The sequence below is a fragment of the Balaenoptera musculus genome, chromosome 11, assembly GCF_009873245.2.
Source record: "Balaenoptera musculus isolate JJ_BM4_2016_0621 chromosome 11, mBalMus1.pri.v3, whole genome shotgun sequence".
Classification (NCBI taxonomy): Eukaryota; Metazoa; Chordata; class Mammalia; order Artiodactyla; family Balaenopteridae; genus Balaenoptera; species Balaenoptera musculus.
The window spans coordinates 63192900-63210627 of NC_045795.1; the positions used below are offsets into that span (position 1 = coordinate 63192900).

The window sequence follows — 17728 nt, forward strand, 5'->3', positions numbered from 1 at the left end:
CACTCCCCCAACCCTGGCCCCGCAGCCTTTCTCCTCCTGCTGTATCGGCTCTGCTGGGCACCGCACAACGACCACCACCACGGGCCTGCCTGTGCCACCCGTCCCCGCTGCCCTGGCTCACACTCACCCCTCCCTCACCCGCTCCCTGTCAGTCCCGGCCACCACAGGGCTTGGCTGGGGGTCCGGGCTGGTGGCCCCCCTGCAGGAGGGCAGCATCAGCTCCACCCTCGCAGGCACACAGGACACTCGGTGGGGCAGCCCCACATCCCTGGAGGGCGAGCTGGGGGCTGTGGCCATCTTCCATGAAGCCCTGCAGGCGGCAGCCCTGCGGGTCCTGTGCACCCTGGGTATGCAGCGCCGTCCCCGTGCCCTGCCCCAGCCCCTACCGCGTTGCCCCAGGACCCAACTGGTTGGGTCTCAACAAGTGCCCAGGCCAGAAACGAGGGGTTTGGCGGGGGGAAGGTGTCCCTGGGGGGGGTCTGTCCTCTGATCAGGCAGAGGAGAGGCAGGCTGTGGGTGGGGTTTGGCCAGAAGCCCAGCCAGGTCTGAAGCCCCCCTGCCCACCCCCTAGGGCCCAATGAGACAGCACCCTTCAAGCCTGAGGGTGAACTGCATGAACTTGGCACCAAGCTGCTCCTCCATTACTCACCTCAGGTATTGGGGGAGTGGGCAGTTGGCTTAATCCCGCTCCCTCCCCCTGCCTCCCACCCTCTGTCTCCCGCCACCTCCTCCACTGAGCCCTGCTGCCTGCTCACCCCCTGTCCCCAGGCCTGTAAGAACAACATCTGCCTGGACCTGTCCCCTGGCCACGGGCTGGATGGCCGCCTGACAGGCCACAGGGTGGAGACGTGGGACGTGAAGGTGTGTGCTCACGTGAGCAGTGTGTGCAGGAAGCATGAGCATGGGCACATGTGTACAGGGTGGGCTGGGGAGTGGCACCGTGCCCTGGGAGGTCTTGAGGAGACCCAGATTTCCAGGCTGGAGGGTCTGCTGGGATGGAGTGGGGCAGGAGATGGCTGGGTGCTGCCCTCTCATGGTGGCCCCCACCCGCAGGATGTGGTGAATTGCGTGGGAGGCATGGGTGCCCTGCTGCCCCTGCTGGAACGAGTGGCTACACAGCCCCAAGAAGCCGAGGCAGGTCCAGCAGAAACACATGACCTTGTGGGGCCTGAACTGACCTCTGGCCACAACACCACCCAGGGACTGCTTCTCCCACTAGGCAAGTCCTCAGGTAAGTGTCCCTGGTTCCTGAACTGGGGGGAGGAGATCTTGGCATGGTCGGGGGGCTGGACTGCTTGAGGTCTCTGTGGCCACTGGCAGGCCTTTGACGTACATCTGTTCCCTTCCTGGTGGCGGTAGAGGAGCGAATGGAGAGGAATGCAGTGGCTGCCTTTCTGCTGATGCTGCGGAACTTCCTACAGGGCCATGCTGTGAACCAGGAGAGCCTGGTGCAGTGCCAGGGGCCTGCCATCATTGGGGCCCTCCTGCGCAAGGTGGGGCCTGCTGGGGCAGGCGGGGAGGGGACTGCCCTGTCTGACTAAGGGGACTGATTGGAGGGACCAAGAAGGGGAGCCTGACGCCATCAGTCAGGAAGGGCCTCCTGGGAGAGATGGCATTTGAGCAGGGCCTTGAAAGGCCGGGCAGGGTTTGGCTAACAGGGTCTGGGGGAAGTAGCAGCACAGCAGGGCACCTGCACAGCAGGCTGGGAGCTTGCACTTCAGAGGTGGCAGGGAGCCACCGAAGCGTTTTGAGCAGACAGGATGCTTGTGTCCATCTGCCTGTGCAGGGCAGGGTGGAAACTGGGAGGCCTGAGAGTGGGCGGGCAGGGCCTGATATCTCACCCCAGCTCCTCTACCCTCCCCCAGGTCCCCAGCTGGGCCATGGACATGAATGTGCTCATGTCTGCCCAGCTTCTGATGGAGCAGGTGGCAGCCGAGGGCAGTGGGCCCCTCCTGTACCTGCTCTACCAGCATTTGCTCTTCAACTTTCACCTCTGGACCCTTAGCGACTTTGCTGTGCGCCTGGGTAGGTGTGGGGACTTGGGTGAGGGGGTGCCGCCAGGCAGGATGTTGGTGGAGGTTCTGAGAAGCTATAGCCCTGTGGGTGATCTGAGGGGACATATCTGCCCTGAGGCGTCTGAGGGGACCATGACCCTCTCCTGGTGGGGGGTGGAGGTGGGCAGGGAGGTCTGGCAGGGGCATGACCGCTGTCTTGGAGGATGGAAGGGACCCGGCTCAGCCAGGTAGCCTGAGCCCTCTGCCGATTCCCACTTAGGCCACATCCAGTACGTGTCTAGCATAGTCCGTGAGCATAGACAGAAGCTGCGGAAGAAGTACGGGGTCCAGTTCATCCTCGATGCTCTGCGCGCTCACTACAGGTGAGGCTGGTGGGGGCAGATGGGGTGGGGTGCTGACACTGCAGCTTCTGGCCTTGGGGGCAGGTCTGTTCAGTCCCCCAGCTCACCTTCCCTCTTGCCCTGTTCTCCCCTCCATGCCCCTGTGTTCTCCTGGCCCTGGGTGCATGTTTCTGCTGGGACCTGCCCAGCCTACAGCGGGAGCGCCCCCTAGCGGCTGATGACCTGCGCACAGTGCAGACTTCACTCCTGGGCCTGGCGCGGGAGTTTCTGGTGCGGAGCTCTTCCACTGATGACCTGCAGGTGGTGCTGAACTTTCTGGCGGCTGCGGGTGATGATGGCCAGGTAGGCTGGAGGTTGGCGAGGGTGAGGCTAGGGGGAGGGGTGGAGTGCGGACCACGTTCAGGGTTGGGGGGTGGCCGGCTCAGTGTGAGACTTTGTATCCCCAGGTGCTGGGTGCGCTGGACCTGCTGCTGGCACTGCTGCAGGGCTCCCCAGCACAGGAGTCTTTGGCTGTCTTCCTGCTGGAGCCAGGGAACCTTGAGGTGCTGCTGGCACTGCTGGTGCGGCCAAGGCCCATGCCCTTGCTGCCCGACCGAGTCTGCAAGGTACACTCAGCTCACTCCTGACCCTGGCATCCTAATTCACGGGAGCCCCCGCCTGAGTCCAGAGAGGTGTAGAAGGCCTTAGGCTGGTGGGTGAAGCTGCCTTTGCAGGCCTCTCTTGGAGCCACACACCTGCGTGGTGACTCACCCTCCTACAGTAACTCTTTCCCCATGATGATGACCCCTACACAGATCCTGCGCAGACTGCAGCAGAATGAGCGCTTACCTGAGCGCAGCCGCCAGCGGCTCCGGCTACGAGAGTGTGGCCTCCAGGGTCTCGTTGCCTGCCTTCCAGAGGGGGCCGTTTCCCCCCAGCTCTGCCAGGGCCTCTTCAAGCTGTTCCTGGGGGCAGGTACAACCTGGTTGGGGCCAAGAGGCAGGCCAGGTAGAGGGGTGATGTGGATCCAGGAACCAGGGCAGGTGGGGATAGGGAAGGTGTTGGTACCAAGGGACCAAGGCTGAGCCAGCAGAGGAGCACAGTCTCCCTCTGGGGTCAGTCCCTCAGGCCTTTTCTGGCCATTTTCCCAGATTGCCTGAACCTCTCAGATCTATTGGCTGTGGTGCAGCTGTCCCTCCAGGCTGACCTCAGCATCCGCTTAGACATCTGTCGTCAGGTGAGTGGGAAGTGAAAGCTTTGTTGGGGGTTGGGAGGGGCTTCTACCCTGAGGACTTTGCCTGTGACAAGGGGTCTCTGGAGGCCTCCCATGCAAAGGCCCCAGGAGGAGGGGCTGGGGCAGGCTGTCGGATGAGTCCCTCACTTGCTGTGCCCTGGCCCGGCAGCTCTTCCACCTCATCTACGGACAGCCAGATGTAGTGCGGCTGCTGGCCCAACAGGCCGGCTGGCAGGATGTGCTGACCCGGCTGTTTGTCCTGGAAGCCGTCACAGCTGGCAGTCCCCTGCCGTTTACCCCCGAGCCACCCACCTCCCCGGAGCCAGCCTTACACAGGCCACCCACTGAGTCACCTGAGCCTTCGGACGTCTTCCTGCCCGCAGAGGTCCCCTGCCCTGACCCTGACGCCTTTTACCAGGCTCTTTCCCCATTCTCTGCACCCTTTGAGCTGGGCATGGAACGGGCCAGTGTGAGTTCAGGCAATACTGCTGGCGGTGGCAGTGGCAGTGGGACTCTCACTCCAGCCAGCCAGCCTGGCACACCTTCCCCGCTGGATGGGCCCCGGTCCTTCCCTATTGCCCAGGGCCGCCACAGCTCCAGTCTCTCCAATGTGCTGGAGGATGGCAGCCTGCCAGAGCCCACCATCAGTGGGGATGACACCTCTAATACAAGCAACCCTCAGGTGAGGCGGGCCCACCGTCTACCACTGTACGGCACCAAGGGAGGGCACCTCTGGGACACAGGGCAGGCAGCGTAGCTTTTCCAAAGGTGTTGCCCTGTTTGACATCAGGGCTACAACCGCCATCGGGTCTGGCACTGCCGCCTCGTAGCTTTTATCTGCGGTGTGTTCCCTGGGGGGTGGGGGGTATTCTGGAACAGGGCAAGTCATGCTGAGACAGAGTTGGGGGCACTAACCAGGCTTCAGAAGGCCCTCGAGAGCCTGTGAGGCAGGGACTTCACAGGGCCCATGGGCAGCATTGCTCTAAGGGTCCTGCCTTATGCTTCTGGATCTGGGGATCGGCGTCTGCTTATTCTATGGCATTCTTCCAGAGAATTCTAGGACAGTCCGTGAGGCCTGTGAGGACTGTGAGGTAACCGTGTGAACTGCCTCATCTCCCCTTAGGAGTCCTGGAATCCCAGGATCCTCCCTGGAACTCGGGCAGTGGCTGAGGCCCACACCATCTGTTTAGGCCTTTAGCACCAGCCTGGCTCGGCTGTTGGTCAAAGGCTTGGCTTCCTGCTGTCCCTACTAGTGGGTGGGTGGACGTGCTGAACAGGGATGGTAGTGGGGCAGTGATTGCCTCCCTCCACAGCCTGCACCCCACACACCCACTGTGTCCGCAGCAAACCTGTGAGGAGGAGCTTTGTAACCTGCTCACCAATGTGCTGTTCTCGGTGACTTGGCGGGGAGTGGATGGCAGTGACGAGGCTGCCTGGCGGGAGCGCGGCCAGGTCTTCTCCGTGCTCACCCAGCTGGGGGCCTCGGCCACACTTGTGCGCCCACCAGACTGCATCAAGCGCAGGTGAGGGGGTGACTCAGGAGGGGGAAGAGCCTCGGGGAAACCTGGGGCCAAGAAGGCGGTCAGGTAGACACCTGGGTCCCTCGCCCCCCTCCAGCCTCCTGGAGATGATGCTGGAGTCAGCCCTGACCGACATCAAAGAGGCCCCCCTTGGGGTCCTAGCCAGCCTCACCCAGCAGGCGCTTTGGCTGCTGCGCCTGCTGCAGGACTTCCTGTGTGCCGAGGGCCACGGTAACCAGGAGCTGTGGAGTGAGAAGGTATGACAGCTCAGAGGGGCACGTGCTCAATGTTCTCACGCACCTGAGGGCATCTGGTCTGGGAGGTGGATGAGTACACGTGTGCCGTCATGGGTGCATCAGCTCCGGTATCTGTGAGCGTAGGTTTATCTGTATGTACACACCCTCCCTGGCCTCCAGCCCAAACCTTACCTTGCTCTTGCCCCATGGGCTTTTGGCCTCCTCTGGTGATGGCCGCCTGGAATATATGGTGTGTGGCAGCTCTTTGAAGGTGTGTGCAGCCTGCTTGATCGCCTGGGGGCCTGGCTGCACCTGGCCAATGGCACAGCAGATCTCCGAGAGATGGCACAGATCGGCCTGCGCCTTGTGCTTGGCTACATTCTGCTGGAGGACCCACAGGTGAGCACAGGGTGGGTGTGAGGGGAGGGTGTGTGGTGGGTATAGGGAACTCCGGGAGTAGCTGGTGACACCTCCACCCCTTCGGTCCACAGCTGCACGCCCAGGCCTATGTGAAGCTGCACGCACTGCTGCAGACTGCAGTGCCCATGCGCCGGGAGGAGGCTTGCTATGTGCTCTCCAAGCTGGAGGCGGTGCTGGCGCGGGCGCTGAACACGCCACCCTCAGAGACCCCCACCGGGGACGGGGAGCCCCCATCTGCAGCTGCTGCTGCAGAGCGCTGCTCATGGCTGGTACCGCTGGTGCGCACACTGCTGAACCGTGCCTACGGGCCACTGGGGCTGCAGTGGGGGCTGCCTTCCCTGCCTCCCACCAACGGCAGCCCCACCTTCTTCGAGGACTTCCAGGCCTTTTGTGCCACCCCCGAATGGCGTCACTTCATCGACAAGCAGGTGCCTGGAGCTGGGGGCACGGGCAGAGAAGTGGGAGCTGGGGACCCACGTCGAGCACCGGTCTCCTCTCCCTGTCCCATCTTCCAGGTGCAGCCCACCATGTCGCAGTTCGAAATGGACACCTACGCTAAGAGCCACGACCTCATGTCAGGCTTCTGGAATGCCTGCTACGACATGCTCATGAGCAGTGGGCAGCGGCGCCAGCGGGAGCGGGCACGCGGTCGTCGGGCCTTCCAGGTGTGCGACCCGAGGCAGGGGGCGGGGAGCTGCTCCACACGTGGGCCCAGAGGACGGCTGATGGGATGGAGTGGAGAAACAGGGACAGCACATGAAGCAGCCAGTGGGACTCACCCATTCCTCCACCTACCCACCCCCCCACTCCTCAGGAGCTGGTGCTGGAACCTGCACAGCGGCGGGCGCGCTTGGAAGGGCTGCGGTACACAGCGGCCCTGAAGCAGCAGGCAGCGCAGCACTCAACCGCCCTGCTGCACTGGGGGGCGCTGTGGCGTCAGCTCTCTAGCCCCTGTGGGGCCTGGGCCCTGAGGTGGGCGGGGCTCGGGGTGGAGTCCGGGTGGGGTGGGGCTTGGGAGGGAGGAGCCAGGAGGGTGCCTTCGGGGGTGAAGCCTGGGAGGAAGCCAGAGGTCTACAGCCTTCTGCCCGCCTGCCCATGACCATCACTGGGGACATATCTGTAGGGACCCGCCCACCCCCCGGTGGAAGCTCTCCAGTGCCGAGACATACTCGCGCATGCGTCTGAAGCTGGTGCCCAACCATCACTTCAACCCTCACCTGGAAGCCAGTGCCCTACGCGACAACCTGGGTGAGAGGGTGTGCTGAGCTGGGTCCACCCAACCTCGTGCGCCCTGTCTTGTCTATCTCTGGCTGAGCACCCTTGGGCCTATTGCAGGTGAGGCCCCCCTGACACCCACAGAGGAGGCCTCACTGCCTCTAGCAGTGACCAAAGAGGCCAAAGTCAGCAACCTACCCGAGGAGCTGCAGGAAGACCAGCTGGGTGAGGATGAGCTGGCTGCGCTGGAGACCGCGTGAGTGGGGCTGGGAAAGAGCTGCTTGATGGGGACAACGGGTCTGCTCCAGTGTGTGCTGGCCGGCAGTGGGATTGACTCCGGAGTCTATTTCCCCTCCTGCTGAAAGGGATGGTCCAAAATCAGGTGGGGGTATTGGGCAGAGCTATAACAGGATGGGTAGTTGCTCTTTCATGGCTCGGCACCCCAGAGCAGGACTGAGAAACACAAACCAGACTAGGATGGGGGCCCATGGGAGCAGGCAGGGGCTGAGTGAGGGAAGCTGGGGACGGGGCTTGGTGTCCTGGCAAGACATTCAGAGGCCCAGGTTTCGGGGCGGGGACTGCGGTCAGTCTGGACCCTGGGCAGCTCCTCTTCCTCCTCTGGGAGTCATGAGCTGTGTACCTCATGACTTGGTGACACTCTGAGAGTGTGGTCCTTGGGCTTGTCAGAAAGGGGATCCCAGAGTCTGTTGCCTAAAGTGGGTGCTGGCCCCCAGGTTGGAGGCCGCAGAACTGGATGAGCAGCACGAGAAGCTGGTGCTGTCAGCTGAGTGCCAGCTGGTCACAGTGGTGGCTGTGGTCCCAGGGCTGCTGGAGGTCACCACACAGCACGTGTATTTCTACGACGGCAGCGCTGAGCGTGTGGAAACCGAGGAGGGTGTGTTCTGATGGAACGGGTCGGAGGGACAGCAGGGCTGGCTGGGGTCCGGTGGGGCCAGGGCGAGTGACTCCTGCACTCGCTGTCCGTCCCCACAGGCATTGGCCATGACTTCCGGCGCCCACTGGCCCAGCTCCGCGAGGTCCACCTGCGGCGTTTCAACCTGCGCCGTTCGGCGCTTGAGCTCTTCTTCATTGATCAGGCCAACTACTTCCTCAACTTCCCCTGCAAGATGGGTGGGGCCACGGCCTCATCTCCGTGCCAGGCCCCCAGGCCCCAACCCTGCCCCATCCCGCCTCACACCCAGGTACGGAACCAGGTGTACTCGTGGCTCCTGCGCCTGCGACCCCCTACCCAAGGCTACCTGAGCAGCCGCTCCCCCCAGGAGATGCTGCGCGCCTCAGGCCTTACCCAGGTGAGAGCCCTGGAGTGTGAGGATCGGGTGAGGTCAGGGCCCTGTGGTTGGGAAGAGGGCTGGCAGCCCAGCTGGCTCACCTCTTGCCCCTGCCCCTCAGAAATGGGTACAGCGTGAGATCTCCAACTTCGAGTACCTGATGCAGCTCAACACCATAGCGGGGCGGACCTACAATGACTTGTCTCAGTACCCTGTGGTGAGGGCCTGCTCCCCACCTCCCCCACTCCTCTGGTCTGCCAGCCCTGGTTCACCCAAGTGTGGGTACTGATGGTGGGCCGAGCCCTGAGCTTGGTCCTGGGCGGGTGCTGCCTGAGGCCTGGCCTCTGTTCTCCCTGAAGGGAATCCTGTCCCAGACAGTCCCTCCTGCTCCCCTGCAGCCCCTCCACGTGGTGCGTCCCCACCTGTGGGCTCCGCGCGTCTTCTTGAGGGTGAGGGTGAGGGCAGGGCAGGTAGGCCATCAGGACCCTCATGCAGCTCCTGCCCGGGTGGGCGGCCAGTTCCCCTGGGTCCTACAGGACTATGTGTCCCCAACGTTGGACCTCAGCAACCCAGTCGTCTTCCGGGACCTGTCCAAGCCCATCGGTGTGGTGAATCCCAAGCATGCCCAGCTTGTGAGAGAGAAGTGAGTGCCTGAGCAAGGCTGGGCTCGGGGGTTGGGATGGACAAGAGGAGGGCTTCTGCTGAATCCCCCCAACTGTGGCTCTAGGTATGAGAGCTTCGAGGACCCAGCGGGCACCATTGACAAATTCCACTATGGCACCCACTATTCCAACGCAGCAGGCGTGATGCACTACCTCATCCGCGTGGAACCCTTCACCTCCCTGCACGTCCAGCTGCAGAGTGGCCGGTGCGGAGGGGCAGGCAGATGGGGCAGGGCAGGGCAGGGTGGATGAAGGGAAGAGGCGGGTCTTCCAGGCATCCTGGACCCTCTGGCTCCCTGCTTTCCTGCGGCCACACCTTCTCCCCCGCTGTCTCCCTTCTCTCCACCTCACTTTGGCCCGTGCCCCTCCCCAGCTTTGACTGCTCTGACCGGCAGTTCCACTCAGTGGCAGCAGCCTGGCAGGCCCGCCTGGAGAGCCCAGCCGACGTGAAGGAGCTCATCCCAGAGTTCTTCTACTTCCCTGATTTCCTGGAGAACCAGAACGGTAGGAGCTGGCGTGGGGGCGGGAGGTGTGGGGATGGAGAGCACAGGTTGGGGCGGGTGGCCAGGGAGCAGGTGAAGATGGCGCAGAGAGACAGCTGACCCAGTCTTCTGTGCCAGGCTTTGACCTGGGCTGCCTGCAGCTGACCAACGAGAAGGTAGGTGACGTGGTGCTGCCCCCCTGGGCCAGCTCTCCTGAGGACTTCATCCAGCAGCACCGCCGGGCTCTGGTGAGATGAGCACACGCAGACAGGCGGGCAGCCAGGGTTGGTGGGGGGGCTCAGCCGTTCCTGGACTGACTGCCTCCTCCCCGCCCCCAGGAGTCAGAATATGTGTCCACCCACCTGCACGAGTGGATCGACCTCATCTTTGGCTACAAGCAGCGGGGGCCAGCTGCAGAGGAGGCCCTCAATGTCTTCTATTACTGCACCTATGAGGGTGAGCAGTGTCCTGGACTCAAGTGGGAGCCCGGGCACAGAGGAGGGATGAATGCGGTGGGCACAGAGGGAGTCCTGACTGCCCTGCCCTTCCTGTCTGATGCTCAGGGGCCGTGGACCTGGACCAAGTAGCAGATGAGCGGGAACGGAAGGCTCTGGAGGGCATTATCAGCAACTTCGGGCAGACTCCCTGTCAGCTGCTGAAGGTAAGGCCAGCTTGGAAGACAGTGGTCAGGGATGCCCTGGCCACAGTCCTGACCGGCCACTTGCCCACAGGAGCCACATCCGGCTCGGCTTTCAGCTGAGGAAGCAGCCCAACGCCTGGCACGTCTGGACACTAACTCACCTAGCATCTTCCAGCACCTGGACCAGCTCAAGGCCTTCTTTGCAGAGGTGAGAGGAGGCAGGGTCTCGACTTCCTACTTTGTGAAATTCGTTTAATCCCACTGTCCTTACCAACCTCTTGGGGCAGATGGAAAACCTAAATCAAGGTCACTGATACTAAGACATCTTAGAAAAAGAGGTAAACATCAGAGGAGATGGGAGTGCGGGTGGGATGCCTTCTTCGTGAGGAAGAGTCAGGACAAGGTGTTGACTCACCTGACCATCCTTAGGGAGACCAGAAGGAGGGAGTCCGGCCTTAGATACTCTACCTCACTTTCCTGTCTGCATCCCAGAATGCCCCCAAGTCTGACGTGTTTAGGCTCTTCTCTCCTCCTGCTAGCAGGCTCAGAGCCGTGGAGTAATGGGTTGGGATGACCAAAGTTGAAACCAAGCTTGACACCCTGGAAGGATCTTCCTTGTCCATCTGGTTTCTCACTCACTTTCTGAGATGCCCTGAAGGCACACTGGTCTCTGATGCCTATTTCTCTGAGGGACCTCTGTCTATATGATGCCTAGCCTGTGACCCCTGGGGGCTGAGGGCCAGGGACTGAGTCGTGTTCCAGGGAGCAGGTAGTGTAGTGAGGGCCCTAGCTGGCTGCTTAGGCACAGCTAGCCTTGCTTCGCCCCCTGCAGGTCATCAGTGATGGCGTGCCCCTAGTGCTGGCCCTGGTTCCCCACCGGCAGCCCCACTCCTTCATCACCCAGGGCTCTGCAGACCTGCTGGTAAGTGCACTGGGCCGGGCCCCACCTCAGCTCCAACCCCTTTCTGACTCTGCCCCAAACCCACCTCTGTCCCCTCTTGCCTGCAGGTGACCGTGAGTGCCAGTGGGCTGCTGGGCACCCACAGCTGGTTGCCCTATGACCGTAACATAAGCAATTACTTCAGCTTCAGCAAAGACCCCACTGTGGGCAACCCCAAGTAAGACAGAGGGCTGTGGGCAGGGGTGGGCTTTAAATACCCTGCACCCCAAGTCACCTCCCCACCCAAACAGAATGCGGGCCAGCTGCAGGCTCTGGCCAAGATTTCTGAGGGCCTGGCCTCACCTGTGGTCCTCCTCACTGGGTCAGGATGCAGCGATTGCTGAGTGGCCCTTGGGTGCCAGGCGGTGGCGTGAGTGGGCAAGCCCTGGCAGCAGCCCCAGATGGAAAGCTGGTGTTCAGTGGTGGCCATTGGGATGGCAGCCTGCGAGTGACTGCACTACCCCGGGGCAAGCTGTTGAACCAGCTCAGCTGCCACCTCGGTATGTGCAGTCTTGGAGCTAGGGGTGTGCAGGTGGGAGTAGGGTTCCAAGGCTGGCCAGGGAGGGGGTAACCACTCTGTTTTGCTGGTACCCTCTCCTCCCCTCCCCTCCCCTTCCCTTCCCTCTCCATTCAGATGTAGTAACCTGCCTTGCACTGGACACCTGTGGCATCTACCTCATCTCAGGCTCCCGGGACACCACATGCATGGTGTGGCGGCTCCTGCAGCAGGTATGCTGGGTGGCAGCCCTCCGGGGCCCCCATAGTCCAGATCTGCAGTCCATCTGCCCCTCAGTGGGCCTCTCCAGTCCTGCTCTGCTCTCTTCTCCTTCCCTCTGCTACCATGAGCAAGTCTGGGGCTCCACAGCCCTCCAGCTCTCTGGCTTTGGACAAGACCTTCACTTTTCTGAGCTTTAGCCTTCTCACTCACTCAGGGGCCAAGGTAGTGGGAGGCCCCAGTCCTGAGCCAGCTCTGTTGTTCCCCACAGGGTGGTCTCTCGGTGGGGCTGGCATCAAAGCCTGTGCAGGTCCTATACGGGCATGAGGCTGCAGTGAGCTGTGTGGCCATCAGCACTGAACTTGACATGGCGGTGTCTGGATCCGAGGTGTGTGTGTATGCCTGTGTCCAGGGGAGGCTGTTTGCTGGGCACTGCCCCTGGAGCTCACACACCCCTGCCTAGCACCCTAAGCTGCCTTCCTGCAGGATGGAACTGTGATCATCCACACTGTACGCCGTGGCCAGTTTGTGGCCGCACTAAGACCCCCAGGAGCCACGTTGCCTGGACCTGTGTCCCACCTGGCACTGGGGTCTGAGGGCCAGATCCTGGTGCAGAGCTCAGCGCGGGAGCGTCTGGGGGCCCAGGTACGGGAAAGGGGTGCCCAGCCAAGATAGGGGTGGTTGGGATTCTGTCCTTGCTGACACCTCCTGCTTCCTCCAGGTCACCTACTCCTTGCACCTGTACTCGGTGAATGGGAGGTTGCGGGCTTCACTGCCCTTGGTTGAGCAGCCCACAGCCCTCGCGGTGACGGAGGACTTTGTTCTGCTGGGCACAGCCCAGTGTGCCCTGCACATCCTCCATTTGAACAAGTGAGCCCCACTGTTTATGGGTTTGTGATCCCTCAGGGTGGTGGTCATTGGCAGAGGACACTAGGAGGTGCCCCCGTGGACCCACATCCCCTTTACATGTCTGTGGACACATTCTTCAAGGCCTGTCACCTGTCCTCCCATCCCCCAGTGGGGAGATCTTGCCCTGGGCCTCCCTTAACCACACACTTGTGGGAGGTCCCTTTCTGTGTCAGGATTTTAATCGAGTCATCCTTCAAAGGACTGGGAGGTAGATGGGAGAATGGAGAGACACCTATCTGCTGGATCAAAGCTTCCTTGTAGTTGCGAGTTCGTATATATCCCCTCCCTCCAGACTGCTGCCGGCCGCGCCTCCTCTGCCCATGAAGGTGCCCATCCGCAGCGTGGCTGTGACCAAGGAGCGCAGCCACGTGCTCGTGGGCCTGGAAGACGGCAAGCTTATCGTGGTGGGCGCAGGGCAGCCCTCTGAGGTGAGGATGAGGGCAGGGAGGGCCTCGAACGGGGTGGGGAAGCGACGGTCCTGGCTGACCCCAGCCTGCTCCTGCTCCTACCAGGTGCGCAGCAGCCAGTTTGCGCGGAAGCTGTGGCGGTCTTCCCGGCGCATCTCCCAGGTGTCCTCTGGGGAGACAGAGTACAACCCTGGAGAGGCGCGCTGACAGCCTGCCCTGCCCCGCCCCGCCGCGCAGCTCCGCCCCCAGCGGGCTTCGCCCCGGGAGAGCCCCGCCCAGGAGTCCAAGGACAGGGCGACATCCAGCCCACACTCTGGCAGGGGGTGGGCGGGGCCCCACCTCTGCCCAGCTCAGGGATTGGTGGACGATGTCATCCCAGGAAGTCCCGCCCCTCGCCGGCAGAGGGGCCGCCCGGAGTCCCAGCGCTGGCCTCGGCAGCCGCACAGCACTTTTTGCACAGTCTGGGGTGGGGAGCCCAGGTTCCCAAGCCCCCGTCCCGGCAGAGCACAGGGGCCGGGCCGTGGCCTTAATCCTAAGGGCGGCCCCCCGCTCGCATCTCAGCAATAAACCTGGACTAGTTTTGTAGCTGTTCCGCCTCCAAGCATGTGTGCACGCGCGGCGTCTCAACCCTCCCTGGCCACAGTCCCGGGCTAGTGTCCCCCTGGTCCATGAGCACCTGCGGCGACCCGTCCTCTCCCCAACCACACCGCCCCTGTCCCTAGGGGCCCCGGCCGCAGTTTCTCCGGCAGCTGCACGCTCAGTCCCCCTTCGGGCTCACCTCCACGCATGTGTGCGTCCCTGGGCCGGGCGGGGCAAGACCGTGGGCGGCCCCACCCCCTCGGTGTCCAGTCCTCCTCCTGTCCGAGCTTTAGTGTCGGGCGGGTAAGAACCTAGTATCCCCAGGGACTCCACTCTGTCTTCCCGGCCGGCCCAAGGCCTGGAGGCCCCGTCCCGCCCGGCTGAGCAGATCCTGGGACCCGCGGAGGGTCGGCCCCCACAGGTCAGGAGCGGATTGGGGACAGAGCTTCGGGTCTTTCTGGACGGAGGGAGCCGAGGCTGCCTCTCTGCCCCCAACTTCCAGACCCGAAATCTTGTGCGGTTGTGGTGCCAGCTTCTGGGTTGGATTGCCTGTGGGAAGTCGGGGTAGTGTGGGCGTGTAGGGTGTTGCTGTGTGTGCGTGTGTGCATATTCTGTGGGCCTTGAGATGGGTGCGTGTGGGAGTTGGTAGAGGCTCCAATCCCACAGCTCGGGGTGGGTCGGACACAAGGCCTGGCTGTCTCCGCGAGCGTTAGTCACAAGCTCACATGCCAACCCGGATCCAGAAAGGGCCCCTTATGTGGTAAGTGACACAAATGTACATATACATCTTTCAGGTGGCAAGGGTCACCACAGCCTCCGTGCCAGACCCACTTGCCGACTGTGTGCTTTGCCATACACATGGGCCTCTGGCCTTGTGGAGGGAAGTGAGTTTGGAGTGCCTGGGTTGGACCAGGTTGGATGTGGATGTGGGGGAATTGGAGGACCTTCCCCCAGGTCTCATCTCTATCCCTTTTCCAGGCAAAATCCCCTCCTCTGCCCAGACCAGGGTCTCTTCCCCAGGCCTCAGGAGGTAGGTCCCAGCAGCATCAGCCTTGTAAGTACAGATGGGTCCTGGATTGAGTGTTCTTCAGGTTTCTGGCCTCCAGGTCCTTTCCAAATTCCCAGATGAGAAAGGACCAGGGGGGCCTCTGGGCCCACATGCCCTCTGCCCTTGCTGAACCCACCAAGGAACCCTCCTGTCCAGCCCCTGAGCAGGAGGTGAGGGCTGGACACTGACCCTAGAGGCAGGAGTGGGAGCTTAGTCACTCCAGGGACTATGCTCTTGCTGAGAACTCTGGAAAGCCTCCTATCAGCAAGTCTCCACCTGGCTCTGGCTTAGATGGGGATAGGAGTCTCCCTGTGCCATCCCTGGACTCAGACCAGGGGTTTGCCATGGTCTTTGAGACAGGGTGGTTTCCAGTGTGCCCTTTTCCATCCAGAGCTGCAATATGGTCTCCTCCAGCTTTGGCCAGCTGGAGCCAGCAATATCACTTCCACCCCATTTGACCTGGAGGAAACTGGTCCAGATTGGTGACTGGGGAGACTGGGGGGGGGAGGTACCCAGCCCTGGAATGAATCAGGATGAAGTGAGCCAGGAAAGGGGGACAGACTACCCCAAGGGACTCCTGACTTCAGGCTTGAGGAATTTCCCCCATGTCCCTATACACAGCCCCTTCTGGACTCAGAGAAGTCTCCCAGCTCCTTTTTCTGAGTGCTGCCCATGACATTCCAACCCCTTCTCTAAGAGATGCAGCCACTGGGAGCACTGCTAGCTGGCAGAACCATGCTTCACAACTCCAGCCACAGGGAAGGCATGGTCCATGTGAGTAAGTACTTCTCTTTTTTTTTTTTTTAAATATCTTTATCTTTTTTTTTTAAATTATTTATTTATTTATTTTATTTATGGCTGTGTTGGGTCCTCGCCTCTGTGCGAGGGCCCCCTCCAGTTGCGGCAAGCGGGGACCACTCTCCATCGTGGTGCGCGGGCCCCTCACTATCGCGGCCTCTCCTGTTGTGGAGCTCAGGCTCCAGACGCGCAGGCTCAGCAATTGTGGCTCACGGGCCTAGCCGCTCCGCGGCACGCGGGATCCTCCCAGACCAGGGCTCGAACCCGTGTCCCCTGCATTGGCAGGCAGATTCCCAACCACTGCGCCACCAGGGAAGCCCGTAAGTACTTCTTGATCCAGATTTTGGGCACTGAGAGGGTAGGATGAGAGGTATCCATGGGCCCCTGGCCTTGCAGGCCACACACAAGTCCAGTCACAGGCTCTGGAGTCCCTGTTTCTTGTGCCCTGCCTGCACTGGATTGTGGGGACAACTGGCCTGCAGGCAGAAGTTAGCAGCAGCATTTACTTGCCTTCCGGGTCAGTTTTATTTTGCAAAAATCTACAAGGTCTCCTGTGCACAGAGGCTCCCACAGGGACCAAAATGAATCAGTGTGCTCTCACAGTCCAGAGTTGGTGGGGGAGACAGGACACACAGTTTAGTGCCATAGTAAGGCAGAGGAGATGCACCAGGAGCCAGAAAAGGGAGACTGGGAGAGATCAGGAAAGACTTCCCAGAGTAGGAGATTTCCTGCCAGTTTGTCAGATGGCAAAGGTAGACCAGCAAGAGCAGACGTCTGGAAGCCCGGAGAAGGTACATCCGGGAAGGGCTAGGTGTCCAAGCGTGGCGAGCCAAGGGGAGGCTGTGGGAGATGAGGGTGGGGAATGAACCAGTCAGCTTTTGACGCCACGGTATGAACTTTTGACTCTACACAGTAGGGACTATGATTTCCAGTCTTTCTAGCAGCAAAGTCTACGTCTGCTGCCTCCTTGCCTCTGACCTTGTCTGTCCTTTCCTCCACAGATAAGACCCGGAGGGAGCAGGACAGGGACAGGGAAGGGGTGGGGGCAGGGGGAGCCCTGGCCCCCGGTACCTCCTCCCCATTCCTCCCTGAGCCTCCAGGGGCCTCGGGCAGCAATATTCCTGTTTACTGTGCCCTCCTGGCCTCCGTGGTCCTCGGTCTGCTTGCCTACGTAGCCTTCAAGTGGTAGGTGGTCTGGGCATTGCCCTCTGGTAACCTCCCTCCCCATCTGGGCTCCCAACCAGCTCCCTCTCTGTCTCAGTGAAGGCTGGAGCAGGCTGGCAGTTTCCCCCTGCTCCCCACAGCTGGTGCTCACGTAAACAAAGACAGCAGCTGGCCAAAGCTCGGACTGCAGAGCTGGGGGCCTTCAACAGGGACCAGATGCATGGGGATAGCAGTGTCTTCCAGGACTCTCCTAGCAGCCTGGAGCCCTGTGTCCCCAGCCAGGGTGAGCCCCTTTCCCCAAACTGTAGTCCTTCAGACCTACCTAGCTCTGCCCCACCGCAAAGCCTGCCTAACCCTCACGTGTCCCTCATGTCTCCCATCCCAGGGCCACATCCTGAACTTGGCTGCCGGCTTTACCTCCATCTCCCTCGGCAGCAGCAGGAGGAAGTGGAACAGCTCCTGGAGGCGTCGGGTGAACCTGACAAAGGCTGGCGGGGCCTGGCGGGCCACCTGGGCTACCAGGCTGAGGCAGTGGAGACCATGGCTCAGAGCCAGGTGCCAGCCTACACCCTGCTGAGGTACTGGGCTGTCCAAGAAGGCAGCGGTGCCACCCTCAGGGTGCTAGCAGATGCGCTGGCTGTCCTGGGCCGTGAAGATGTGGTCCGGGCCCTGGGCCCACTGGCTGGGGACTGCTCCGTGGTGTGACGCTCCACAGCCTAGCCTCTCAGGGAACCTGCTCTGGTGCTCCCACCACCCCCAGCTCATACACCTTCCCTTTCACGGGCTTCCTGGCATTGGTGACCTTGGCCTGCTGTTCTGGGGGACAGGGAAGATCCAGGCACCACTCACCTCCCCTCACCCTACACTCCTCCAGGACAGGGACCAGGATATCGCGGGGAGGGGTTGATAGTGAGGAGCAGTCCTGCCCTCCTGATCCCCACTCCACCTCCCCTTACTTAGCCTCAACTGTTTTTTCTACTTTTGTATCCCATATTAAAGGCAACTTTGGACTATTGTCCTGGCTCTGTCTGGTTCCGTGGGCCTGTGAGACAGTTGGGTAGCTATGTGGCAGAGGCCCAGAAAAAGGATGGGATCCCTAGAAGGTGGGAGGAGCCCCTGAGTTGGCAGGCAGTGT

The 17728-nt window shown here is 61.7% G+C and overlaps 2 protein-coding genes across 7 annotated transcripts in view; both read left to right on the forward strand.

Annotated features, from left to right (window-relative positions):
• The window catches only part of NBEAL2 (neurobeachin like 2), a 30790-nt gene extending 17201 nt beyond the window's left edge, over positions 1-13589 (forward strand). Inside the window, 39 exon segments of the mRNA XM_036868424.1 lie at positions 26-347; positions 572-654; positions 769-861; positions 1054-1231; positions 1360-1493; positions 1866-2025; positions 2275-2377; positions 2545-2698; positions 2803-2961; positions 3151-3310; positions 3487-3572; positions 3739-4251; positions 4914-5092; positions 5187-5346; positions 5587-5724; positions 5817-6173; positions 6261-6410; positions 6560-6717; positions 6869-6993; positions 7081-7216; positions 7695-7855; positions 7954-8270; positions 8371-8466; positions 8768-8892; positions 8977-9117; positions 9285-9415; positions 9532-9641; positions 9732-9849; positions 9957-10054; positions 10125-10241; positions 10866-10955; positions 11042-11151; positions 11301-11473; positions 11608-11702; positions 11960-12076; positions 12175-12333; positions 12410-12558; positions 12890-13025; positions 13110-13589. Of these exon segments, the coding sequence (XP_036724319.1) occupies positions 26-347; positions 572-654; positions 769-861; positions 1054-1231; positions 1360-1493; positions 1866-2025; positions 2275-2377; positions 2545-2698; positions 2803-2961; positions 3151-3310; positions 3487-3572; positions 3739-4251; positions 4914-5092; positions 5187-5346; positions 5587-5724; positions 5817-6173; positions 6261-6410; positions 6560-6717; positions 6869-6993; positions 7081-7216; positions 7695-7855; positions 7954-8270; positions 8371-8466; positions 8768-8892; positions 8977-9117; positions 9285-9415; positions 9532-9641; positions 9732-9849; positions 9957-10054; positions 10125-10241; positions 10866-10955; positions 11042-11151; positions 11301-11473; positions 11608-11702; positions 11960-12076; positions 12175-12333; positions 12410-12558; positions 12890-13025; positions 13110-13211 (6093 nt within the window). The 3' untranslated portion in view covers positions 13212-13589.
• Positions 13590-13738: 149 nt separating this feature from the next.
• Positions 13739-17608, forward strand: LOC118903393 (death domain-containing membrane protein NRADD-like). Of its 6 annotated transcripts, XM_036868427.1 has the most exons (5): positions 13739-14637; positions 15253-15405; positions 16431-16614; positions 16734-16876; positions 16979-17608. In XM_036868427.1, the coding sequence occupies exons 1-5, from the start codon at positions 14502-14504 to the stop codon at positions 17296-17298; spliced, it is 936 nt and encodes a 311-aa protein (XP_036724322.1). In that variant the 5' UTR covers positions 13739-14501; the 3' UTR covers positions 17299-17608. The 6 variants fall into 6 exon arrangements, with proteins under 6 accessions (XP_036724322.1, XP_036724324.1, XP_036724323.1 ...); XM_036868429.1 differs by having other exon boundaries at positions 13739-15409; XM_036868428.1 differs by having other exon boundaries at positions 15253-15409; positions 16734-17608.
• Positions 17609-17728: the final 120 nt, after the last annotated feature.

What these genes read in the sequence shown, in the direction of transcription:
- LOC118903393 (XM_036868425.1), top strand. Translation starts at nt 14,502, where the DNA reads ATGTGGATGTGGGGGAATTGGAGGACCTTCCCCCAGGTCTCATCTCTA. An exon ending in GTCCCAGCAGCATCAGCCTT is followed by an intron (nt 14,638 to 15,252) that starts GTAAGTACAGAT and finishes CCCTATACACAG; the next exon opens with CCCCTTCTGGACTCAGAGAA. An exon ending in GCCTACGTAGCCTTCAAGTG is followed by an intron (nt 16,615 to 16,733) that starts GTAGGTGGTCTG and finishes TGCTCCCCACAG; the next exon opens with CTGGTGCTCACGTAAACAAA.